We start from the raw sequence: 27128 nt of genomic DNA on the forward strand, positions 1-27128 counted from the left end.
GTGCGCACCGTCAGTAAGTCGGGGAGTACACGGTTCCTACAGGCTCACTGGTCACTACAGACCTCCTGACGTGAGCCCATGACGCCACTCCCTCCGGCCCTGACACCTCCCGCTGCCTCATTACTCGCCCCGTCCTGTTGTGTTCCCAACCGCCCTCCAGGCTCCTTCTATCTAGACAGACTACGGGCATAAGCGTCAGCGCATGCGCATTCCAGCGTGTCGGCGGCGTTCTTTCCTGTTCCTCCGAGCGCTCTGTGACTTCCGCTCCCGGAGTGCTCCGCGCCGCATCATGGACCATAGTGGTAAGTAGAGCGGGGGAGACGAGCAGATAACAGTCACCCGGTGCTGTCCGCACTCCGCTCCCCGGCCCGGCAGCCTCGGAGCAATGGCGGCACTCGGAGTTAGTCACTTGGGATGAGTGCGGGGTGCTGGCAGTCTGGCGCTGAGCTGAGGCCTTGTTACGCCACTTCTTCCTGTGGGGCACAGGGCAGTATGGGAGCCTCCCACTGTCACTGCAGACTGGCGGGCTCCCTGCTCCTGCCTGCTGGTGGTCTCCACTCACCTGCCCCATGCCGTGCAGGATGCCAGGTCAGTACTTCTGGCAGGGGCTCCCAGTGGTGCTGTCCGGGGGCTTATCCGTGTACACACATGGGGTAGAAAGTAATGGACGACACAATTGATGAAGTTTAGTGCTGGGCTCAGTGTCAGACTGCCATGTGTGCCCCATGGTGTCTTACCGTCAGCCTGCGTGTGATCCTGTGCCCCATGGTGTCTTACCGTCAGCCTGCGTGTGATCCTGTGCCCCTTGGTGTCTTACCGTCAGCCTGCGTGAGATCCTGCGCCCCATGGTGTCTTACCGTCAGCCTGCGTGTGATCCTGTGCCCCATGGTGTCTTACTGCCAGCCTGTGTGTGATCCTGTGCCCCATGGTGTCTTACCGTCAGCCTGCGTGTGATCCTGCTCCCCATGGTGTCTTACCGTCAGCCTGCGTGTGATCCTGCGTCCCATGGTGTCTTACCGTCAGCCTGCGTGAGATCCTGTGCCCCATGGTATCTTACCGTCAGCCTGCGTGAGATCCTGTGCCCCATGGTGTCTTACCGTCAGCCTGCGTGAGATCCTGTGCCCCATGGTATCTTACCGTCAGCCTGCATGTGATCCTGTGCCCCATGGTGTCTTACCGTCAGCCTGCGTGTGATCCTGTGCCCCATGGTGTCTTACCGTCAGCCTGCGTGTGATCCTGTGCCCCATGGTGTCTTACCGTCAGCCTGCGTGTGATCCTGCGCCCCATGGTGTCTTACCGTCAGCCTGCGTGAGATCATGCGCCCCATGGTGTCTTACCGTCAGCCTGCGTGTGATCCTGCGCCCCATGGTGTCTTACCGTCAGCCTGCGTGTGATCCTGCGCCCCATGGTGTCTTACCGTCAGCCTGCGTGTGATCCTGCGCCCCATGGTATCTTACCGTCAGCCTGCGTGTGATCCTGCACCCCATGGTGTCTTACCGTCAGCCTGCGTGAGATCCTGTGTCCCATGGTATCTTACCGTCAGCCTGCGTGTGATCCTGGGCCCCATGGTGTCTTACCGTCAGCCTGCGTGAGATCATGCGCCCCATGGTGTCTTACCGTCAGCCTGCGTGTGATCCTGCGCCCCATGGTGTCTTACCGTCAGCCTGCGTGTGATCCTGCGCCCCATGGTGTCTTACCGTCAGCCTGCGTGTGATCCTGTGTCCCATGGTATCTTACCGTCAGCCTGCGTGTGATCCTGTGCCCCATGGTGTCTTAGGCCATGTGCACACGTTCAGGATTTTTCGTGTTTTTTTCGCTATAAAAACGTGATAAAAACGCGAAAAAAAGCTAACAAATGCCTCCTATTATTTATTATTATTTTATTATTTATTTATATAGCACCATTAATTCCATGGTGCTGTACATGAGAAAGGGGTTACATACAGAGTTATAGATATCATTTACAGTAAATAGGTTTACAGTGACACACTGGTACAGAGGGGAGGGGACCCTGTCCTTGCGGACTTACATTCTATGGGATAGTGGGGAAGAGACAGAAGGTAGGGGTGAGGCGGCGGCTCTGGCGGTGGTGAGGCGGCGGCTCGGTTATTGTAGGCTGTAGGCTTTCCTGAAGAGATGGGTTTTCAGGTTCCGTCTGAAGGATCCGAGGGTGGTGGATAATCGGACGTGTTGAGGCATGGAATTCTAGAGGATGGGGGATATTCGGGAGAAATCTTGGAGGCGATTGTGTGAGGAACGAATAAGTGTGGAGGAGAGTAGGAGGTCTTGGGATGAACGAAGATTACGTGAGGGAAGATAGTGGGAGATTAGTTCAGAGATATAGGGAGAGGACAGGTTGTGGATGGCTTTGTAGATCAGTGTTAGTAGTTTGAACTGGATTCGTTGGGGGATTGGGAGCCAGTGGAGGGATTTGCAGAGGGGAGAAGCAGGGGAGTAGCGAGGAGAGAGGTGGATTAGGCAGGCAGCAGAGTTGAGGACAGACTGGAGTGGTGCAAGAGAGTTAGCGGGGAGGCCACAGAGGAGGGTGTTGCAGTAATCGAGGCGGGAGATGATGAGAGCATGCACAAGAGTTTTGGTAGATTGTGGACTGAGGAAGGAACGGATTCTGGCAATATTTTTGAGTTGGAGGCGACAGGAGGTGGCAAGAGCTTGGACGTGAGGTTTGAAGGACAGGGCAGAGTCAAGAGTTACTCCGACGCAGCGGATTTCAGGAGTGGGAGAGAGCGTGATGCCGTTCACCATAATAGATAGATTGGGTAGGGGGGATACGTGAGGTGGGGGAAAGATGATGAATTCGGTTTTGTCTACATTGAGTTTTAGGAAGCGAGAGGTGAAGAAGGAGGATATGGCTGACAGACACTTCGGGATTCTGGACAGCAGGGAGGTGACATCTGGGCCAGAGAGGTAGATCTGAGTGTCGTCTGCATACAGGTGGTACTGGAAGCCATGGGACTTTGAGTTGTCCTAGGCCAAGGGTATAGATGGAAAAAAGTAGGGGTCCTAGGACAGAGCCTTGAGGGACTCCAACAGAGAGAGGGCGGGATGAGGAGGTAGTGTGGGAGTGGGAAACGCTAAATGTGCGGTTGGATAGGTATGAGGCAATCCAGGACAGGGCGAGGTCTTTGATGCCAAGGGAAGAAAGAATCTGTAGCAGTAGGCAGTGATCGACTGTGTCGAAAGCAGAGGACAGGTCAAGAAGGAGGAGGATGGAGAACTGTCTGTTAGCTTTGGCTGTGACTAGGTCATTAGTAATTTTTGTCAGGGCAGTTTCGGTGGAGTGGTGGGGGCGGATACAGGGTATTCCGCATTTTTTGTGCAAATGTTGCATTTTTTTTCCGCGAAAAAAATCGCATCGCGGAAAAAAAAGCAACATGTTCATTAAATTTGCAGAATTGCGGGGATTCCGCACACCTAGGAGTGCATTGATCTGCTTACTTCCCGCACGGGGCTGTGCACACCATGCGGGAAGTAAGCAGATTATGTGCGGTTGGTACCCAGGGTGGAGGAGAGGAGACTCTCCTCCACGGACTGGGCACCATATAATTGTTAAAAAAAAAAGAATTAAAATAAAAAATAGTGATTTACTCACCTTCGATGGCCCCGGAGGCATGCTTCCGTTCCTTTAGATGGTCTGTGTGAAGGACCTGCGATGACGTCGCGGTCCTGTGATTGGTCGCGTGACCGCTCATGTGACCGCTCATGTGACCGCTCACGCGACCAATCACAAGCCGCGACATCATCGAAGGTCCTGCACACACACAGCATCTATAGGAACGGACGCCGCTGAGGAGATCGGCTGTCTGCAGGTGAGTATAACCTTTTTTTTTTTTTCTTTTTTTTTATTATTTTTAAACATTCTATCTCTTACTATTGATGCTGCATAGGCAGCATCTATAGTAAAAAGTTGGTCACACTTGTCAAACACTATGTTTGACAAGTGTGACCAACCTGTCAATCAGTTTTCCAAGCGATGCTACAGATCGCTTGGAAAACTTTAGCATTCTGCAAGCTAATTACGCTTGCAAAATGCTAAAAAAAAACGGGGAAAAAACGCAAAAAAAAAATATGCGTATTTCTTGCAGAAAATTTCCGGTTTTCTTCAGGAAATTTCTGCAAGAAATCCTGACGTGTGCACATACCCTTACCGTCAGCCTGCGTGTGATCCTGTGTCCCATGGTGTCTTACCGTCAGCCTGCGTGTGATCCTCTGCCCCATGGTGTCTTACCGTCAGCCTGCGTGTGATCCTCTGCCCCATGGTGTCTTACCGTCAGCCTGCGTGAGATCCTGCGCCCCATGGTGTCTTACCGTCAGCCTGCGTGAGATCCTGCACCCCGTGGTGTCTTACTGTCAGCCTGCGTGTGATCCTGTGTCCCATGGTGTCTTACCGTCAGCCTGCGTGTGATCCTGCTCCCCATGGTGTCTTACCGTCAGCCTGTGTGTGATCCTGCGTCCCATGGTGTCTTACCGTCAGCCTGCGTGTGATCCTGCGTCCCATGGTGTCTTACCGTCAGCCTGCGTGTGATCCTGTGCCCCATGGTGTCTTACCGTCAGCCTGCGTGTGATCCTGTGCCCCATGGTGTCTTACCGTCAGCCTGCGTGTGATCCTGTGCCCCATGGTGTCTTACCGTCAGCCTGCGCGTGATCCTGTGCCCCATGGTGTCTTACCGTCAGCCTGCGTGTGATCCTGTGCCCCATGGTGTCTTACCGTCAGCCTGCGTGTGATCCTGTGCCCCATGGTGTCTTACCGTCAGCCTGCGTGTGATCCTGTGCCCCATGGTGTCTTACTGCCAGCCTGCGTGTGATCCTGTGCCCCATGGTGTCTTACTGTCAGCCTGCGTGTGATCCTGTGCCCCATGGTGTCTTATTGTCAGCCTGGGTGTGATCCTGTGCCCCATGGTGTCTTACCGTCAGCCTGCGTGTGATCCTGTGCCCCATGGTGTCTTATTGTCAGCCTGGGTGTGATCCTGTACCCCATGGTGTCTTACTGTCATCCTGCATGTGATCCTGTGAACAGTGAAAAGGAAAAACAAATAAATGAAAAACATAAATTCAAATCACCCCCTTTTCGCCATTAAAAAAAATAAAGATATTAAAAAAAAAAAAAAACATGTGGTATCCTCACATTCAGAAAAGTCAGATTCAAATATAAAACTGATTAAGGCTGCTTTCACACTAGCGTCTGCACGGGGCCGTCGCTATGCGTCGGCCCGACGTGCCTACGCATGTTGTGAAAATAATGCCCGCGTGGGCAGCGGAAGCAGTCTTACGACGCTTCCGCTGCCCCATTGTAAGGTCCGGGGAGGAGAGGGCGGAGTTTCGGCGACAATGGCGACACGACGCACAAAAAAAGTTACATGTAACTTTTTTTGTGCCGACGGTCTGCCAAAACACGACGCAACCGTCGCAAGACGGTTGCGACGTGTGGCCATACATCGCAATGCGTCGCTAATGTAAATCTATGGGGAAAAAATGCATCCTGCAGACAACTTTGCAGGATGCGCTTTTTCTCCTAAACGACGCATTGCGACGTATGCAAAACAACGCTAGTGTGAAAGTAGCCTAAGCTGATCTGTAAACACCATAAACAAGAACAATGGAGTGACAAAATTACCTTTTTTATGGTAGCTGAAATTTCCCAAAAATTCTGTAACAAGCTATCAAAACTTCAGATCTGTTCCAAAATGTATCAATAAAAACATTGTCCCGCAAAAAATAAGCAATCACACAGCTCCATTGACTTAAAACTAAAAACATTGTGCGTCTCAGCAGCAGGATATTAAATTATAGAATGTTAGAGTTGGAATGGACTTCCAGAGTCATCATGTCCAACCAGGACACCAGAGGGATTCACTAAACCATCTGATGTCTGTCCTAAGGATGATCCCTCTACACTGTGACATGCATGTCTTCAGATTTTTGTAGACAGCTATTATGCCTCCTCGTAGCCTTCTTTTTTGCAAGCTAAATCTACTAAGATCCGTTATCCGTTCCTCTTAGGGCATTCCTTGCAATCTGCTCACCATTCACCATCTCCTTATGACCAGTGTTAGGAGCAGCGCTGTCACTGTTTAGCAGCTGCTCCCGGGTACTGCAGAGCAGCTGTTATTCAAACGGTGGAGATGGTGTTCTGCTCTGTACTCTGTTTACTTTCGGCTGGTGATAGCTGATCTTTGGGGGTGCCGCTTGTCAGACCCCCTCTGATCTTGACAACTTATCCTAATGATCCAGACATGAATGGATAGAAAAGAGAAGCATTAGATAGGTTTCTTTCATTTGCTTTTCTCTCCTGCCTTTAGCTGAAAAACGGAATCAAAAACCTTGTGTGGTTCAAGCCTTTGGCTGCAGAGGAGCCAAAATATTTGCACGACGCCAGTGCAACATCCATATTAGCACACTGCGGCGGCCAAACCAGGGCAGTGCAAACTTCCTCTTTCAGTACTCACTGCCAACATTGTGGGCACCTCTTGTGATTAGTAGGTCTATGGCATCGTGCCTAGATAATTATAGGATACAGAAGAGGAAAGGCTCTCCTAGTGCAGATCAGCTAGAAAATGTAATAGCATGATGCGTTGTGACACTCACCTGATGGAAGGAGTCTGATCGACTCCAAAATGCTTAGTCTTAATAACATTTCTCGCTTTACCATCCTTGGATCATCTTCTTGTCCGCTCTCACCAAACCTGTGGATATTTTGTTCCATATCATTAGTAATCATAAGATGTCGATATTCAAGTGCAGAATGAGGAAAATTTGCCTTGTCCGCCTGCTGTGGGTGACAGATCAGGGCCTACAAATGTCTTTGTTTATAGGGAACCGGTCAGCAGGATTGTGCCTAGTAACCTACACACACTGTGAGGTTGGCACCGTTACACTGATAACAATGATACCTTGGTTGATGAAATCCGTCTTGTTGTTCTTAATCTTTATTTTCAGTTTTTTGTTAATGAGATTCTCATGCCCTAAGGCTGGGTTGGGGTATGTGCTGCTCTGATTAGATATTCATAATGCAGACTGCTGACAGGTCACTGCTCCCTCACTGACCTGCCCCCTTGTTTGCATAATGAATCTGTATATACTTAAAGAAAAAAAAAACCCTTCTGCAGGCAGGTGCCAGCCGTTGTACTTGCCAGCAAGAAAATCGCATGTTTTGTGTGCCAATAATACATTTTTCTCTGTCGCCCATGACGGCACCACGGAGAGAGGGGATCCGCCCACCAAGGACAGGAAACCTACAGATAAAAAGGCGGTACCACTCTCCCGCATCAGTTGGTTTCCTGTCCTTGATGGGAGACCTACAGACTCACCAGAAGAAGATCATCGTGGGATTCCGGGGCCAATCAGTCCGACTCAGGCAGCTGGGGTCCCTCTGCCTCGGCTGGTGTGGTGACCCGAAGCGCCACCGCTGGGGCTAGTGGGCCTCTAGGGTGTGCGGGGGAGGTGACATGGAGTTCGCGGTCACCTCCCTAGGTAAGATGCAGCAGCGGCAACATCCAGGGGGGTCCCTCTGTGGTTGCGGGAGAGGTAGCGCGGCTCTCCCCCCTTCAAGCGTCAGTCTGCACACTGCATGGCCAGGAGGCGTGCAGGGACCGCGCATGCAGGCTGCAAGCAAACCGGGAGCTCCGGAGAGGCAGCGTTTCATGTGCGCCATGGGCAGCGCCATCTTGGGCCGCCCGCGCGTGTGCGGGAGCTCCTGCGGCGCCGAATGGTGTGGGCGCCGGCGTTCTGCGAGCGCTTCTGCGCAGTCACCGGATGGGCGCTTCTGCGCAGGCGCCGGGTGGGCGCTTCTGCGCAGCCGCCGGCGGCGTTCGATTCTGAGCGCTTCTGCGCAGGCGCCGGATGGGCGCTTCTGCGGGCGCTTCTGCGCAGGCGCCGGATGGGCGCTTCTGCGCAGGCGCCGGATAGGCGCTTCTGCGCAGGCACCGGATGGGCGCTTCTGCGCAGGCGCCGGGAACGAGGCCGCAGCTATTGCGCAAGCGCGCCACGAGAAGCGCGGCGATATAAAATGGACCTGGCTCCAGTCATCAGGAGGCGAAAGACCGCAGCGCAAGCAGCGGCACAAGCCTCAACACCAGCGCAGAGCGCAGCACTAGTGCAGAGCACGGCACCGGCGCAGAGCACAGCATCAGCGGCCAGAGCAGAGCGGCGGTCAGCCGCATCATCAGTCGATTGAGAGCAGCCTACGTGAGGCCATACCTGCAATCAGAATGAGTGACATGGCATCACCCTTACCTGAGTCACCACCACCACCATCAGCATCGCCGCAGCAGCAGCAAAAACGGCGACAGCAAAAAGGACACCAGGACACCACCGGTAAAGAACGCCAAAGGTCCCAACATAGCAAGGGGTCCAGTACGGCGTCGGGGAAAAAGACGGACATGGAGCATCCTCAACCGGTATTTATGGGTCCTGGAGGTGGTAAGTGATCTTCGTGAAAGTTAGAGACAGTAAGGGTATTATTTATCTCTTTTTCTCTAGGGAAAGAAGAGCTTAGGGAAAACCAAGCATAGGATTTGTGCCCTGTGTAAAGAAGATCTTCCAAATACCTGGGAGAAAAGACTTTGTAGTATATGTATACAGCAAACAGTATCCGAGGGGCTTCCCGGGTTTGCAGCTGACCTCAAAACCCTGATTAAGAATCAGGTAGAAGACACCTTTAAGTCTCTGAAAAGGGGAAAAAAACGGAGGAAGACTAAACATAGGTCTCCGTCCCCGGTGTCTAATACAGACAAGGATAGTGCGGACTCAGATTCATCTGACTCCTCCACCACCTCCTCCTCTTCTTCGTCATCGTCTTCTTCCTCTGGGGGTCACAGCTGTTTCCCCTTAGAAGACACCGATGGCCTCATTAAAGCAGTGAGGAGCACTATGGGGTTAGTAGACTCTCACCCCAAAAGGTCGGTTCAGGACATCATGTTCGGAGGTCTTGAGCAAAAGAAAAAGAGGGCTTTTCCACTCAATGAAACTATTTCCGCACTAATCAAAAAGGAGTGGAAGAAACCCTTGAGAAAGGCGTTATTGACGCCAAAAAGGAAGTACCCCTTTGAAGACGAATCTTGCTCCTTCTGGGAAAAAGCCCCCAAGCTAGACGTAGCTATTGCTAAAGCGTCTAAAAAATTTGCCCTTCCTTTTGAAGACATGGGGGTCTTAAAAGACCCTATGGACAAAAAAGCGGATGCTTTTCTCAAAAGTGCCTGGGAAGCATCTGGAGGAGGTCTAAAGCCAGCAGTCGCAGCCGCATGCACGTCCCGTTCATTAATGATTTGGTTAGACCAACTGGAGGGCCAGCTAAAGGGGAAGGCGTCCCGTGACTCCATACTGAACACCTTGCCGGTACTAAGAGGGGCGGCCGCATTTTTAGCAGATGCTTCTGCTGATTCTATTAGATTGGCTGCCAGGTCAGCGGTCTTCTCTAACGCGGCAAGGCGCGCCCTCTGGCTTAAGTGCTGGCCAGGGGACTTACAGACGAAGTCTAAATTATGCACTATTCCTTGTGAAGGGGAATTTCTGTTTGGCCCCACCCTGGACGACATCCTGGAGAAGGCAGGAGATAAAAAGAAATCTTTTCCTGCCCTGGGTTTCCCCGCTTACAAACGGCCCTTTCGGAGCAAGAGGTTTTTCCGTAAAAAGCAAGGGAGAAACCAGGGAAAATGGGAGGATAAGAAAAACAGAAATAAAGGGTACCTGTTTAATAAAAACCCCGGCGACAACAAGAAACCCTCTCAATGAAGGTTGGCCCCGGGTGGGGGGGAGATTGTCACTCTTTCTCCCGGCCTGGGAAAAGATTACATGCAGCCAATGGATCCTGGGCATAATAAAATCAGGTCTAAAGCTAACATTTCTGAGAACTCCTCGTCCCTTCTTTTCAATAACCTCTCCAAAGTCTTCAGCGGAAGAACAATGGGCATTAGAGAACGAGGTCCTAGGACTAGTGGACAAGGGGGTTCTTCTAGAAGTCCCTCCACAAGAAAGAGAACAAGGTTATTATTCCCCTCTATTCCTGAGAAAAAAACCAGATGGGTCTTACAGGACTATCATAAACCTGAAGAGCCTAAACAAATACCTAGAGATTCAACCATTCAAGATGGAGACGATAAAATCCTCTATAAAAATGCTTTTTCCTCGGTGTTTTATGGTAGTCCTGGACCTGAAGGATGCCTATTATCACGTCCCCATCCACATAGATCACCAGAGGTTTCTCAGGATAGCAGTTCATGTCAGGGGGACATTACGCCACTTTCAATTCTCAGCCCTACCGTTCGGACTGGCAATAGCCCCGAGAATATTCACAAAAATAATTTCGGAGGTAATGGCTCATCTCAGAGAGCAAGACACCTTGATTGTACCATACCTGGACGATTTTTTGATAATAGGCTCCTCCCCCCAACACTGCAGCAATCAGCTGGATACAGTGACAAGGTCCCTACAGGATCTGGGTTGGCTGATAAACTTGAAAAAGTCCAGACTGGTACCTTCCCAGGTCCAAGAATATTTGGGTCTAATACTGGACTCTATAAAGGAAGAGTGCCGTCTTCCAGAGGAAAAAATACAAAGCATGATAAGACGAGTGGCCAAAATACAAGCCCTCCCTTCTATAACACTACGCCAGGCTATGTCCCTCTTAGGATCCATGACTTCGTGCATACCGGCGGTCCAATGGGCGCAGCTCCATTCGAGACACCTTCAATGGCAGATTTTATCAGAAGAGATCTCTCTGGGAGGGCATTTAGAAAGTCGGTTGAGATTATCTCCAAAAACAACTCAGTCACTAACCTGGTGGGCATCACTAAGGAATCTTTCCCAGGGAGTCCCATGGGTAATCCCAATCTCAAAGATACTGACGACAGATGCAAGCCCCAGTGGCTGGGGGGCTCATTTAGGCGACCTAGTAGCTCAAAACACCTGGCCAACATCCCTGCGGGAGGAATCCTCCAATATGAAAGAGCTCCTTGCGGTCAAGTTCTCCCTCCAGGAATTCTTGGGGGCCCTTCACTCCCACCACGTCAGAGTCATGTCGGACAACAGGGTGGTAGTAGCATACCTGAATCACCAGGGGGGGACTCGCTCCAAAAAACTGATGGAGGTAACCAACGAAATTTTTCAGATAGCCGAGAGCAACCTTTTATCCCTGACAAGTCTACACATAAGGGGGGTGGACAACTTCAAAGCGGACTTTCTAAGCCGCTCCAGTTTAAAGCAAGGAGAATGGGAGCTAAATCAGACGGTATTTACCCAGATTACAAGAAAATGGGGGGTTCCCAACATAGATCTCTTTGCCAACAACACAAACAAAAAAGTAACCTCCTTTTGCTCCATAAATCCTCAAGGGAACCCGGTAGCCCTGGATGCGTTTCTGATTCCATGGCGGCATCATCTAGCTTACGCATTTCCCCCATTTGCCCTGATTCCGGCAGTGCTGAGGAAGATTCGGGAGGACGGGGCTCATGTAATCTTGATAGCCCCGTTCTGGCCGAAGAGACCTTGGTTCTCTTGGATGAGGAGAATGTCGATATCCGACCCGTGGGTACTCCCAGACCTCCCAGACTTGCTCTCCCAAGGGCCGATCAACCATCCACAAGTTATGAACTTACACTTGACGGCCTGGCATTTGAGAGGAAGCTACTAGAGGATAGAGGATTTTCACCAGCATTAGTATCCACTCTCTTACAAAGTAGGAAACCGGTCACGACAAAACAATACGGGAAGATATGGAAGAAATTCCTATCATCATCAGGTTCCAAAGTAGGAGAAAAGGTTCCCCTTAAAACTGTATTAGAATTTTTACAAAAGGGGTTGAAGATCGGTTTAGCCACGAGTACACTGAAAGTCCATGTGGCAGCATTGGGAGCTCTGTTTAATTACGATCTGGCAGGGAATCGGTGGGTTTCAAGGTTTATCAGGGCAGCAAGCAGATCAAGGCCAATTCCAATTAAAACCTCCCCTCAATGGGATTTAAATTTGGTCCTTAGAGCCCTGACTAAACCTCCCTTCGAAACCTTGGAGGAGGTCCCTTTAAAAATCCTATCCCTCAAAACTTCCCTGCTGGTTGCCCTCACATCCGCTCGTAGGATTAGCGACATACAAGCTTTATCTGCTAACCCTCCATACACTCAGGTTTTAGAGGATAGAGTTATTCTCAAGATAGATCCTGCATACCTCCCGAAAGTGGCTTCCCGGTTCCATAGAACTCAAGAGATCTCTCTTCCCTCCTTCTGTCCTAACCCTAAAAATAAAGAGGAGGAAGCATTACATACGTTAGATGTAAGGAGATGTCTCATACAATATTTAGAAGCCACTAGAGAGAGTAGGGAGGATGCCTCTCTTTTTGTATGCTTTCAGGGTCCCCGAAAGGGGAAAAAAGCCTCCAAATCCACTTTGGCAAGATGGGTCACGGACGCTATCAGCTTGTCATATTCGTCAAGTGGAGTGTCTGTTCCAGGGGAAGTCAAGGCTCACTCAACGAGGGCAGTGGCGGCTTCTTGGGCGGAGAAGGCCGGAACCTCTATCGATCAGATATGTAGAGCCGCTACTTGGTCATCACCTTCCACATTCTATAGACACTATAGATTGGACCTTATTTCCTCTTCGGACCTTACTTTCGGTAAAAGGGTTCTGGAAGCGGTGGTCCCTCCCTGAATGTACAATCTATGAAATCTCTCCGTGGTGCCGTCATGGGCGACAGAGAAAAATATAGTTCTTACCGATAACGGTATTTCTCTGAGCCCATGACGGCACCCGTACATTCCCTCCCTTCACTTATGGGTGTGCACGTTAATATAGTGCCATAGTTTATTTTTTGATAGGCCACGTGGTATCTCAATTAAGTTAATATAAAGTAATGTTGAAACTAATAAGCTGTTCCATAGTCTCCCATCGTTCTCTAGTAAACAACTGATGCGGGAGAGTGGTACCGCCTTTTTATCTGTAGGTTTCCTGTCCTTGGTGGGCGGATCCCCTCTCTCTGTGGTGCCGTCATGGGCTCAGAGAAATACCGTTATCGGTAAGAACTATATTTTTTTCACGTTATTCAACTAGAGGAGAAAAAAAAATCAATTTGAAAATGGCGCCTACGCAGTAGCTGCTATTGGTGTTTAGCTGTGATCCGATAGCTGCTACTGCTCTGGCGCCACCATCTTACTGGAAAAGAAAAAAAATTCCTCCTCCAAGATGGCGCCGCCTGCGCAGCAGCAGCTCAGAGATAGCCGAGCGGGATCAGTGACCTGTCAGTAGGCAGGCTGCATTATGAATACCTAATCAGAGCACCAGATGCAAACCCCCCACAGGCCGCCAGGACCACGAGCATATCATTAACTACAAACTGAAAATAAGGATTGAAGAACAACCAGAAGACGGATTTCATCAACCAAGGTATCAGTGTAATCAGTATAACGGGCCGACCTGACATCGTGTGTAGGTTACTGTGCACAATCCTGCCGACAGGTTCCCTTTAACTCTACCTTATGTTATATTCATATGCTGCCGATTTTTATTGCGGAATTTTCTTCAACTGAAGATCGATGTCATTCAGAAATTTCCAAACGTAATCCGTACATGTGAATTCGACCTTAGTGATGCATATGTCCACAATCTTTGGTAACATGTCTGGCCTTTGCTTTTTACTTTAGACAATGATTTACAAGGTACGAACAGTATGGGATCGCTGAGTGGATTGGATGTCAGACGTCGGATTCCGATAAAACTGATTTCTAAGCAGCCAAACAAAAATAAAATCTTGGCTCGACCAATGAGGAATATGAACAGGATCCCTTCAAAGCCACAGCAAGGTGAAGAAGGTAGTGTACTGTTAAGTAGTAATATATTTGGTCATTTTGTACCACTCTTGTGTGCTCTACGTTCATAATATTAAATTAATTTGCAAGAAAACTTTTCCCCTGTTAGCAGTTCTGCCTGGTGCTGATACTCCAGGATCTTTCTTTAGAGATACCACCAGCTGGTGCTTGAAATGGTATCAAGACCCACCTCATAAGCAGTCCTGAATTTTACAACTATATTTGTGTTTTATGTTCTGTAAAACAAAACATTTGCATTCTGACTCCATTGTTTTTGAGGAAACTTGATCAAAGGGAACATGAATGGCAATTATATATACACTATCCTCATCTGACGTTTTAGTCTCGTTGGAAGAAATTGGGCATAGACTAATACAAAATCTGAAGAAAGACATATTTATGCACAACACACCACAGAAATAATGCCATAGATAAGACAAGTGACGTGAAGCAGAACTACCATTATGTGAGTGCTGAAATGTTTGTCAAAAAATATTGGAACAGTTCATAGATAAGGAGTGTGAAAGTTTTATTGTCCTCTGATTGGGGTCTGGTTCTGTGTTTTGATGCCCCCACAGCATCTGAGGAGCAAATTCCTTAATTGATGTTAAAAGATAATCCATGCGCCACATTCATTCCTGCACTGTGTCAAAGGTTGTCATGAGTTTATACTCCCAGACTCTTCTGTGTCTCTTAGGCCTCTTTCACACTTGCATCGGAACGGGCCCGTCGCTAAGCGTCGGCGCGACGTACCGAAGCACGTTGTGAAAATTTGGCACAACGTGGGCAGCGGATACAGTTTTTCAACGCATCCGCTGCCCATTGTAAAGTCCCGGGGCGGAGTTCCGGCCGTGCATGCGCGGTAGGAAATGGCGGACCCGACGTACGAAAAAACGTTCCCTTGAACGTTTTTTTCGTCATGGCGGTTCGCCAAAACACGACGCATCCAGTGCACGACGGACACGACGTATGGCCATACGTCGCGATCCGTCTGCAATACAAGTCTATGGGGAAAAAACGCATCCTGCGGGCACATTTGCAGGGTGCGTTTTTTTTTCCCCAAAACGACGGATCTAAAACGATGCAAGTGTGAAAGAAGCCGTAGATTTAAAGTTACCTTTTTAATACAAGTAATTTCATGTCCATGATGCTGTGATCAGGGAGACAAAAAATCCACCATCATAGACACTAACAGGAGACGAGCATCAAACATCAGTGTCCAGGAGAGAGAGGCCATGCAATCTTTGAAAACCAACAAAGAAATCATCATTAAACTTGCTGACAAAGGAGGTGTAATAGTCATGATGAATACGTCAGACTACATGAAGGAGGCAAACGGACAACTTATGAACACACGCTACTACAAAAATTGGAGTCGGATCCTACACAGGACTATTACAAGGAACTAAAGAAGTTACTGTAGTATCTTGTCTACCTGACAAACGCATAAGAGCCGATGTCCTCATACCAGAGAATCCAAGAATAGGGACATTCTACATGCTTCCACAAATCTGGAAATCCAGGAAGACCAATTATTTCATGTGTGGGCACCCTTACTGAGCAGGTATCCGGGTGGGTAGAGGGTATTCTTAAACCACTGGTAAAGGATACACCCAGCTTCATTCAGGACACAGCTGACCTATTGAATAAACTAGCAGCAATAGGTCCTCTACCAGAAGGAACCATCCTGGCCACCATGGATGTGGAATCTTTGTACTCTAATATCCCACACCAGGATGGATTAAATGCCTTCATGTCTCATGGAAAACACAGGGACTGATGCGGATTATAAAATTCATCCTCACCCGCAATTACTTTGAATTTGACAACAAGATATATCTACAGGAGACTGGCGCAGCGATGGGAAGTAAAATGGCCCAACAGTATGCAAATCTTTTCATGGCGAAGCTTGAAAGTGACTTTTTGTCCTCATGCCCATCAGGCCTCTGGCGTACTACCGCTACATTGATGATATTTTAATCATCCGGACGGAGTCGGAGCAACAGCTAAAGACGTTTCATGAACAGTTTAATCAATTTCATCGTACTATCAACTTGACACTCAACTAGTCCTGCTCTGAAATTAATTTTTTGGATGCCATCATTAAGCTGCAGAACAATGAAATAGAAACATCCCTGTATCAGAAGCCAATCGACCGCCCAACATACCTTAAATGGGACAGTTTCCATCCAAAACACATAAACTATATTGTCTATGGCCAAGCCATCAGATACAATCGTATATGGTAATAATATGGTATAATCGTACCTTGGTTACCTCAGAAAGATCTTTTTGAATCAGGGCTACCATCCAAGAGCAATTCAAAACCAGATTACAAGAGCCACCAGAATATCAAGGAATCACCTGCTACATTACAAAGCTAATGAAGAAAATAACCGGGTACCTCTAGTGGTCACCTACAATCCAAATCTGGAGGTGCTAAGGGGAGCTGCATGGAAATTACAACCTTTACTACAAAAAGATGCCCGATTACAATCCATTTTTCCAGACCCCCCACTACTGTGTTTTAGGCAGCCCCCAAATCTAAGAAGCATCATTGTCAAGAGCTCCCTGTCTTCTCCCACAGCTGCAGGAGCCTTTCCCTGCAATCAGAAAAAATGTAAAACCTGTCCACTTATAATGACCACAGACAAGATAAAGATCCCCAATTCACATCAGGACTACAAGAAACCAGGTACTTTCAGCTGCGTCACTTCTAATGTGGTGTACTTAAAGTGAGCTTGTCAGCAGTTTGGGCCACCGCCTTTCAGGGCTTATCTACAGCATTCTATAATGCTGTAGATAAGCCCCTGGTCCGACCTGCACGTTAATAAAAAAAAAAGTTTTATTATACTCATCCGGGTATGGGGGCAGTCCGATAGGTGTCGCAGGTCCGGCGCCTCCCATCTTCTTATGATTGCCGTCCTCCTGTTGCTTCACCGTGCTCCTGCACAGGCATACTTATCTGTCCTGTTGAGGGCAGAGTAAAGTACTGCAATGCGCAGGTTCCAGGCCTTTCTGACCTTTCCTGGCACCTGTGCACTGCAGTACTCTGCTCTGGGCCATGCTATGCCACATCCCTTCAGCTAAGCACCCCCTACTTCTCAAAATGTTGCCTGAGCTGGCATTAAATGCCAAAAGTTGTAAAATTCCTGCACTGCTACATGTTGCACAATAGTTTGCAACTTCTCCAATTTTCAGGTGAAAATGTGCAATTTACTGAATTCTAACACATACTTTTTTTTTTTTTTACTTTTTTTTTTTTTGCTAAGTCTATCATCAAAACATTAGTAAATCTGTCCCTCTGTCTTTAATATTATTATCACAACTCACCGACACACTAAGAGGACTTAGAAATCCTCCCCAAAAAAAATTCTCAATTTTTTTTTTTTGTTTAGTGATAGGACTCGCAAACGTGGGGACCCTTGACGTGTGTTGTGAGCTTCCATATTTTGGCCATAATATCAACTAATACCTCATATATTGATATTCAGGATGCAGTCGGGCCCAGATGGCTCTGTAACCTGGCCTCTGTTCACATCGGATGCATTTTGGTTAGCGCTGGGCAGCCCGCCTGATCTAAGAGTATGGGCGTCACTAATAGACTGTAAGCCAGATGCTCTGTATCGCCTGATGTGAACAGCGCCGCATGCAGACTTTTATCTTTTTTTTTTTTTTTTTTTTTTTTGTGCACTAATATGCCAAATAGCCACACACTAGATTGAAAGTGGTTGTTTCATCAAGATTGTTGCATCTGTGTTGCTGCCATCTTTAATTGGGTCCGCTGCACCCTGATAGTGCATTTGTTTGGAGGCCTGGGCAGGTAATCATCTCTGCCTTTTTTCTGGTGTCAATTCTGTCAATTCGTGCTGTGGATAAAATGTGCTACTAATCCACAACCATTTCTGCTACTACAGAATGTCCACTGAGATCTGCCTCTAATTGTGATGTGGGTTGTCCTTTATGGGTGACGACACGCTGTAAAAATTTTTTGTGTCTTCTACATTGTTTTTACATTTAAACTCTAGCGGTTGTGTTTCTTTTAAGAAGGCTTTGATTATAATGAAGATGAACGGTATGACAACAAAGGAAGTGATATGTTTGGCAATCAAAGAAGATTTCCCGCTCACACTTTTTGGGACTTTAAGGTACAGTGTTTCAGTGCTGTATAAAGCTTCAACCTTTAGTCTTTCATTTTGTATTTATTGATGAGTACCATTTGGTAAACTGCTATTATTTTCAAAACCGAAGTAATTGGCCAGGGCACCAGCCGGTATAAGTGAAAGGTGTAGTGCACATTCAGATTGTGGCCATTAATAGACAAAACCAAGTATAAAAACAATGAGTAAATACCCTAATTATTTCAATAAAGAATAGCCACTCTTTAACGGTATTATCAGTTTGTGGCTGCCCTCTTTCATTTAAGAATACACTGGGATGCCACAGATTTATTTTACTAGATAACACCTACTGTCAAAAATGCTATTACCGTATATACTTGAGTATAAGCAGAGAATTTCAGCCCATTTTTTTTAGGCTGAAATTGCCCCCCTCGGCTTATACTCGAGTCATACCCAGGGGTCGGCAGGGGAGGTGGAGTGGCAGCGGTCTAAGCATACTCACCTGCTCCTGGCGCTGTCCCTGGTTCCCCGGCGCCGGCAGCTTCTTCCTGTAGTGAGCGGTCACATGGTACCGCTCATTACAGTAATGAATATGGACACCACTTCCGTAGGGGTGGAGCCGCATATTCATTACTGTAATGAGCGGTACCATGTGACCGCTCACTACAGGAAGAAGCTGCCGGCGTCGGGGAAGCAGGGACCGCGCCAGGAGCAGGTGAGTATAAGCAATGCGCTATATTCATCTGCTCCCCGTTCCACCGTCGCCAGCCGCCGCTGCGTCTTCTGCATCCTCTGCACTGAAGTCAGAGAGCACGGTGACGCGATTAGTGTGCGCCGCCCTCTGCCTGAGCAGTCAGTGCAGTGGACGGGGAACGTAGCGGCGGCTGGCGGTGGTGGAACGTGGAGCAGGTGAATATAGAAAGTGCCGGGGACCTGAGCGACGAGAGGTGAGTACGTGATTTTTATTTTTTTTATTTTTATCGCAGCAACAGCATATGGGGCGAAGGACTGTATGGAGCATCTTATGGGCCCATAATCAGCATTTATGGAGTATTACATGGGGCAAATGACTGTATGGAGCATCTTATGGGGCCATAATCAGCATTTATGGAGCATTACATGGGGCTAATGACTGTATGGAGCATCTTATGGGGCCATAATCAGCATTTATGGAGCATTACATGGGGAAAATGACTGTATGGAGCATCTTATGGGGCCATAATCAGCATTTGTGGAGCATTACATGGGGAAAATGACTGTATGGAGCATCTTATGGGGCCATAATCAGCATTTGTGGAGCATTACATGGGGCTAATGACTGTATGGAGCATCTTATGGGGCCATAATCAGCATTTATGGAGCATTACATGGGGAAAATGACTGTATGGAGCATCTTATGGGGCCATAATCAGCATTTGTGGAGCATTACATGGGGAAAATGACTTTATGGAGCATCTTATGGGGCCATAATCAGCATTTATGGAGCATTACATGGGGCTAATGACTGTATGGAGCATCTTATGGGGCCATAATCAGCATTTGTGGAGCATTACATGGGGAAAATGACTTTATGGAGCATCTTATGGGGCCATAATCAGCATTTATGGAGCATTACATGGGGCTAATGACTGTATGGAGCATCTTATGGGGCCATAATCAGCATTTATGGAGCATTACATGGGGAAAATGACTGTATGGAGCATCTTATGGGGCCATAATCAGCATTTGTGGAGCATTATATGGGGCATATTTTGTATGGAGCATCTTATGGGGCCATCATAAACTTTATGGAGCATTATATGGAGCATCTTATGGGGCCATAATCAGCATTTATGGAGCATTACATGGGGCTAATGACTGTATGGAGCATCTTATGGGGCCATAATCAGCATTTATGGAGCATTAGATGGGGCAAATGACTGTATGGAGCATCTTATGGGGCCATAATCAGCATTTGTGGAGCATTACATGGGGAAAATGACTTTATGGAGCATCTTATGGGGCCATAATCAGCATTTATGGAGCATTACATGGGGCTAATGACTGTATGGAGCATCTTATGGGGCCATAATCAGCATTTATGGAGCATTACATGGGGCAAATGACTGTATGGAGCATCTTATGGGGCCATAATCAGCATTTGTGGAGCATTATATGGGGCATATTTTGTATGGAGCATCTTATGGGGCCATCATAAACTTTATGGAGCATTATATGGTGCGTATTTTGTATGGAGCATCTTATGGGGCCATCATGAACTGTATGGAGCATTATATGGGGCTCCTAATTCAATATGGATATTCAAAAACACAACCTACTGATGTCTCAATTAATTTAACTTTTATCGGTATCTATTTTTATTTTTGACGTTTACCGGTAGCTGCTGCATTTTCCACCATAGTCTTATACTCAAGTCATTAAGTTTTCCCAGTTTTTTGTGGCAAAATTAGGGGGGTCGGCTTATCCTCGAGTATATACGGAAGTGTCCCTAATGACCCCCCACACACTTTTAGCAAAAGTTGGGCTTAATCTTCGAGTTTGCAGGATCCGGACATGCAGAGCGGCCTCCTCTGCCACCCTTGTAGTTGAATCGTGAGAGAGCGTAGATACAGCAAATACTTCCATCTGCATTAAGTTTCTAGTAATGAGTTCCTTCGTATACTTTATGTATTCTGATACCCACTATATAATGTCTTATGCAGTGTAGATTTTATTTTATAGTATATATCAAATTGCTCGTCCATTAATATGTCTTGTTTGCCTTCACAGCTTAATCTTCTAGGAGAAAAAGATGATACACCTGTTCACTTCTGCGACAAATGTGGCCTGCCAATTAAAATATATGGACGTATGGTAAGTGGTAACTGAGGTAGTCTTTTCTGACTATGGTATGACTGAAGACTGCACAAGCGAGAATTTAGTGGTGGTCATGTAGGTGTTGTGCATAGTTTATGGCGCAGTACAGAGCTCGGCTGTTGGTGCTGGCCCATTAACAATCAATGCCTTTACTGGCAGGACTCGTGTGACCTCCGTTCTAATCAAACTTCTCCCAACAGTCATGCAGTGTGGCTGAAAGAAGGGCTTGGGGGACCCAGGGATCATACATTTATCACTTATCTGAAACAAACCCAAACACCAGTATTATGGATGCACCAGGGAGACCAAACTGGATTATAAAATAATATCTTTATTAACTAATAGTAGCAATACTGAAAAAAATAATTTTTAAAATAAAACAGACTGTTGTGCGAATCAGGACAGTATGTATAATAAAAGTAAACCCATAAACACAATTCATATAAGTGCCACCAATGGGCATGTGCAAGGTAATGATTCCCCTTTAAGGAATATAGGCAATTCCCTGAAACTCTTGTGTCATTGGGCCAGAAAAAAGTTAAAAAAAAATAAATGTATATATATATATATATATGTGTGTGTGTGTGTATATATATATATATATATATATATATATATATATATATATATATATATATATATATATATATATATATATATATATATATATATATATTACAAAAACAATATATAAACAATGTATATAGCAATGAGTTGTGGTCACACACAAAAAAGCTGTGCAAAATTGCAGCAAGTAATTTAAAGTGCTTAAGTGTGGAAATAGATTCAGGGAGGAATCCTCACATGTGCATAGGGAAATCCCCGAGAGCTGTGCAAAGCTGCAGAATCACAAAGTGCAATGTGCTGAAAAAGTGACTCAGGAAAAAAAAAAAATATCAGGGGAAGATACTATTAGAGCATTACCTTAGGGTGCCTCACTGTCCGGTAGATGCACAGGACAAAAAAAATCTTTTATAGTTTTATATTGTTCCTAGGTTATTCACTTATCTGGTAGACAGGCAATTTTATGAAGGACTAGATGGTGGTCCGATTCTAACGCATCGGGTATGCTAGAATATGTATGTATGTATGTATGTATGTATGTTTGTCTGTTGCGCTTAGCACAGTCACATAGTATATAGCACAGCCCATGTAACACAGACAGCCCACGTAGTATATAGCACAGCTCACGTAATATATAGCACAGCCCACGCACTATAAAACACAGCCCACGCAGTATATGGCACTGCCCACCCAGTATATGGCACTGCCCACCCAGTATATGGCACTGCCCACCCAGTATATGGCACTGCCCACGCACAATATGGCACTGCCCACGCAGTATATAACACAGCCCACACAGTATACAGCAGTGTGGGCACCATATCCCTGTAAAAAAAAAAAAAATTAAATAAAAAATAGTTATATACTCACCCTCCGTCGTCCAGCGAAGCTGTGCCGATGCGTGTGATGCTGCCACCATCTTCCGTTCCCAGTGATGCATTGTGAAATTACCCCAATGACTTAGCGGTCTCGCGAGACCGCTAAGTCATCTGGGTAATTTCGCAATGCATCACTGGGAACGGAAGCTGGCGGCAGCATCGCGCGCATCGGTGGACGGCGAAAGGTGAGAATAGCACAATTTTTTATTTTTTTTTACAATTATTTTTAACATTATATCTTTTTACAATTGATGCTGCACAGGCATCATCAATAGTAAAAAGTTGGTCCGGGATGGGGCGACACACTGGCGCTGACGGGAGGGGAGTAGGGAGGGGGCACTGACTGGAGGAGAGTATGGAGGGGCCAATTCGTGGACGGACTAAGCCTGTCGCTGATTGGTTACGACCAATCAGTGACGCGGGATTTCCGTGACCGACAAACAGACGGAAGTGACCCTTAGACAGATATATATATATATATATATGTGTGTGTGTATATATATGTGTATATATATGTGTGTATATATATATATATATATATAAGCCCTATGAAGTTGGGTTGTCTGGTAAATGTTTCAGGTTACTAATCTCCTGCATTTGTGCTTTTGCTGTATTTTTCAGATACCTTGCAAGCATGTATTCTGTTATGACTGTGCCCTATTACATGAGAAAAAAGCCGATAAGCTTTGTCCAGGGTGAGTTTACCTTACAGCTTTTTTGCCTCAATAGGTCTTTATTTTATGTTGAGTATAATGTACTAAGCCCATCTTAGATATCTAATATCTATTTATTTTTAGATATCTTATTCAAGCAATATCACTTTAGATTTTATTATTCACTGTAATAGCTTTGAAATACACTTCCCTTTGTAGAATTGCCAAAAGGGTGGTTGTGACTACCCCCACCCACCCCCATTTATAGACTAGTTATCATTTTGGGGGGTTTTAGAGTCTAAAAATGTAAACATCATAATTTTCTGTTGTCTTACAATCTTTCTTACATTTTCCCTAAAGAACCCTTGTTGAAGAAAGCAAGGACACCTATAAACGTGTGAGGTAGGTTCTACAAGAAGATTGTCTTTCTTTTAAAGACCGCTGCACAGGGTTGGTGGTAAAACATGGTTTAATGCATTTGCTATTAGTGCTAAAATGGATTTTACAAATACTGTTCAATAAAGAGTATTCTCTGAGTAGATAAATGTATGCTGTTTAGTCTGAAAATATGAAGGTGTAACCTTCCTAAAAGTCTTAGGACAGTAATAATTTTATTATCTGTTTTGCGCCAACATATTTTGCAGCACTTTACAATTGAGCAGGGCAATAATGTATTCATATTAGTCAAGACAATAAAATGAAGAAAGTCAGCACTCTCCCTTTTTGGAAGATATTTCAGTCCTTTTTCATTTGATTGCTTTCTGAGCTGTTTCATGCTGCATCTAAAAGTACTGATTACTAGTGTTGAGCGATACCTTCCGATACTCAAAGGTATCGGTATCGGATGGTATCGGCCGATATCCGAAAAATATCGGATATCGCCGATACCCGATACCAATGCAAGTCAATGGGACACAAGTATCGGAAGGTATCCTGGATGGTTCCCAGGGTCTGAAGGAGAGGAAACTCTCCTTCAGGCCCTGGGATCCATATTCATGTAAAAAATAAAGAATTAAAATAAAAAATATGGATATACTCACCCCTCCGGCGGCCCCTGGACCTTACCGATGTAACCGGCAGCCTCTGTTCCTAAGAATGAGGAGTTTAGGACCTGCGATGACGTCGCGGCTTGTGATTGGTCGCGTGACCGCTCATGTGACCTCTCACGCGACCAATCACAAGCCGCGACGTCATCGCAGGTCCTAAACTCCTCATTCTTAGGAACGGAGGCTGCCGGTTACATCGGTAAGGTCCAGGGACCGCCGGAGGGGTGAGTATATCCATATTTTTTATTTTAATTCTTTATTTTTTACATGAATATGGATCCCAGGGCCTGAAGGAGAGTCTCCTCTCCTCCAGACCCTGGGAACCATACACTGGGAACTTCCGATTCCGATTTCCGATATCACAAAAATATTGGAACTCGGTATCGGAATTCCGATACAGCAAATATCGGCCAATACCCGATACTTGCGGTATCGGAATGCTCAACACTACTGATTACGTAACAACTGCTGTGTCGGGTAAACTAAGTGATACTTTGTTGGGATCAGGTTCTCTTTTTCCAATATTATGCTACTCTCAGATGAGGCAGCAAAAACTGCTGAGAAAGTCGATATTCACTTTTAGAATCACTACAGCTGATAGGTGGTATTAGCATTAAGGTCCTTTTCTCCAAAGAGGCTATTTGCGTACTGATATATAGGTTAGATGTTCTCCTTCTGCGCTTGTGCAAACTTCCTCACAAATTTCACAGAGCTCCAGTTGTCAAAATAGCTGCTGATAGAGCATGTTACCAGACGTGTCCATCAGCCTCCTAGCTGAATAAGTCCTCACATGGAAGAGCTGTTAAGAACAGGAGAGCTTTGTGTTCTTTGGGTGAAGCTGCACTAACAAGCGCAGGAGAAGCACCTGTAATACTATAAAGTGTTTGAAGTTTTATCCTCAGAGCGGGTACGTTATTTGGAGCTACATTGGATACACTCCTTTTTTTTTCACAATGGTGACGTTTTCCCAAATTATAGTGTCAGTCTGAGAGACACTCTTTTCTAGCTTCTTTTTAGAACAATTCATGCACATGCTTTTAGGCTGTGTGCACACGTTGCTGATTTTTCGCGTTTTTTTTCACGGTTTTTCGTGATAAAAACGCTATAAAACCGCAAAAAAATGGCATACAATAAGCATCCCATCATTTAGAATGAATTCCGCATGTTTTGTGCACATGATGCGTTTTTTTCAGCGAAAAAAACGCATTGCGGTAAAAAACTCAGCATGTTCATTAATTTTGCGTTTTTTTTGCGGATTTCCCACTATAAAATGCATTGGGAAATGTCCGGAAAAAAACGCATAAAAAACGCACAAAAACCGCGGCAAAACGCGCAAAAAACGCATGCAGATTTCTTGCCGAAAATTTCAGGTTTTTCTCAGGAATTTTCTGCAAGAAATCCTGAACGTGTGCACATAGCCTTACAGTTATAGGAGTTGTCCAACCAGTAAACAACTTTAAAAGGGTTCAGACTGGTCACCTAGTTCCCCCTTGTTAGACCCGTCTTGACATGGCTAAAATAGACGCCTCTGCCAATCATTGGCTGCAGTGGTGACCCTCCACAGCCAGTGATTGGGGTGGTTTCTGATGTGTCCAGCTAAGTGTTGGAATGAGGCCTTTTGATAATATTTGATATCCACTTGCCAACCCCTATGAAGTCTAAAGTTCCTTCTTGGAATTGTATTTACAATAAAGACCTAACATCTGCCAACTGAATTCTAACATAAAATGTTGTCTCTTTCAGCTGTAATGATCCAGTTCAGAGAATTGAGCAGTGTGCCCGTGGAACACTCTTTATGTGTAGTATCGTGCAAGGATGCAAGAGAACGTATCTGTCCCAGAGAGACCTGCAAGCTCATATCAATCATCGACATATGAGAGCAACGAAGCCTGCCACTCGTCCTCAGCCTGAACCAATTCATCCTCCTATGGTTCCACCACCAACTGATTTGGCTGATCGCTTTATAATGCCCCCAGACAAGCATCTTTTGAGTCACATGCCACCAAAGCAGCACATACTGATGCCCCCGCCCCCTATCCAACATGTGCCTCATGAGCATTTTAATCAGCAACATGAAGATATGCGTGCTTCTCCTGCTGAAATGGCCATGGCTCCACCTCCTCCTCGTACAGTTCCTCAAGATGCTTTCAGAATTAATACTAGAAAACACAGCAATTTAATAACCGTACCTATACAGGATGATTCTGGATCTGGGCCTAGGGAAGCTCCTCAAGTTCCTGGTCCATCTCTTCACCACCCTGAATATCCTGGTCAACCAGTAGTAACTCATCCTCATCATATTATGCCTCCACAGCAACATTTCGCTCCTCCCCCTCCGCCCCCTCCCCCAATAAGTCATCCAATGCAACACCCACCTCAGGGAGCGGGCACACCCCACATGGTGTACAGCCAAGGACCCCCACCACCATTGACAACTGCTCCACCACCTATTACACCTCCGCCTGGACATATCATTGCCCAGTTGCCACCGTACATGAATCATCCACCTCCAGGACCTCCACCACCACAGCATGGTGGTCCACCTGTAAATGCCCCTCCGCCACATCATTATAATCCTAACTCTTTACCACAGTTTAATGAAGAGCAAGGAACTCTTAGCCCACCTTTTACACAGCCTGGGGGTATAAGCCCAGGCATGTGGCCTGCACCAAGAGGACCTCCACCACCTCCTCGGATGCAAGGTCCTCCAAACCAAGCCCCTATTCCTGGGCCACATCATCCCGATCAGAGTAGATACAGGCCATATTACCAATGAGTTCTTCTGAAGTCCTAGATTTTTATTTTTGTGCTTGATTACATTGACCTTGCATTACTGTTTATAGACAACGTACTATTTTGGGCTCTAATGTGTACATACTGTTTTACCGCTATAGCGATATCCTTTAACAGCATCATTCTTAATTATGTAATTGTGTCCACACGATATTGTGTGACTTGTGTTTTTTTTCACCGCATAGCACACTAACAGCTTAAAGTCTCTTACCACTTTGCTTCTGAATTTCTTCTTCTGTTGCGGCATATCTTTAGCAATCAGTTGTGATGGTAAATGCAAATGCATATTTAGATGTACAGTTGTATCCCTCGCCCTTTTAAATGGTGTGCATTATAATGCAGTAACAACGGCTGTGCTGTAGTCTGGTATTTTTACCAGTGGTTAAATAAATCTACTTTGTTAGAACTA

The 27128-nt window shown here is 46.3% G+C and overlaps 1 protein-coding gene across 6 annotated transcripts; it reads left to right on the forward strand.

Annotated features, from left to right (window-relative positions):
- On the forward strand, positions 1 to 27128 carry CBLL1 (Cbl proto-oncogene like 1). 6 transcript variants are annotated; one of them, XM_077264790.1, is made up of 7 exons: positions 1 to 302; positions 13644 to 13811; positions 17856 to 17956; positions 20699 to 20782; positions 22849 to 22922; positions 23241 to 23282; positions 25670 to 27128. In XM_077264790.1, the coding sequence occupies exons 1-7, from the start codon at positions 203 to 205 to the stop codon at positions 26700 to 26702; spliced, it is 1602 nt and encodes a 533-aa protein (XP_077120905.1). In that variant the 5' UTR covers positions 1 to 202; the 3' UTR covers positions 26703 to 27128. The 6 variants fall into 6 exon arrangements, with proteins under 6 accessions (XP_077120905.1, XP_077120907.1, XP_077120909.1 ...); XM_077264792.1 differs by having other exon boundaries at positions 17859 to 17956; XM_077264794.1 differs by having other exon boundaries at positions 13644 to 13802; positions 17859 to 17956.

Source organism: Ranitomeya variabilis, chromosome 5 (genome assembly GCF_051348905.1).
Source record: "Ranitomeya variabilis isolate aRanVar5 chromosome 5, aRanVar5.hap1, whole genome shotgun sequence".
Taxonomy (NCBI): Eukaryota; Metazoa; Chordata; class Amphibia; order Anura; family Dendrobatidae; genus Ranitomeya; species Ranitomeya variabilis.

Coding starts and splice junctions, on each gene's coding strand:
- CBLL1 (XM_077264790.1), top strand. CDS start 203: ATGCGCATTCCAGCGTGTCGGCGGCGTTCTTTCCTGTTCCTCCGAGCG. Junction 13,812..17,855: donor GCCACAGCAAGGTGAAGAAG/GTAGTGTACTGT, acceptor GTTTCTTTTAAG/AAGGCTTTGATTATAATGAA. Junction 22,923..23,240: donor GCCGATAAGCTTTGTCCAGG/GTGAGTTTACCT, acceptor TTTTCCCTAAAG/AACCCTTGTTGAAGAAAGCA.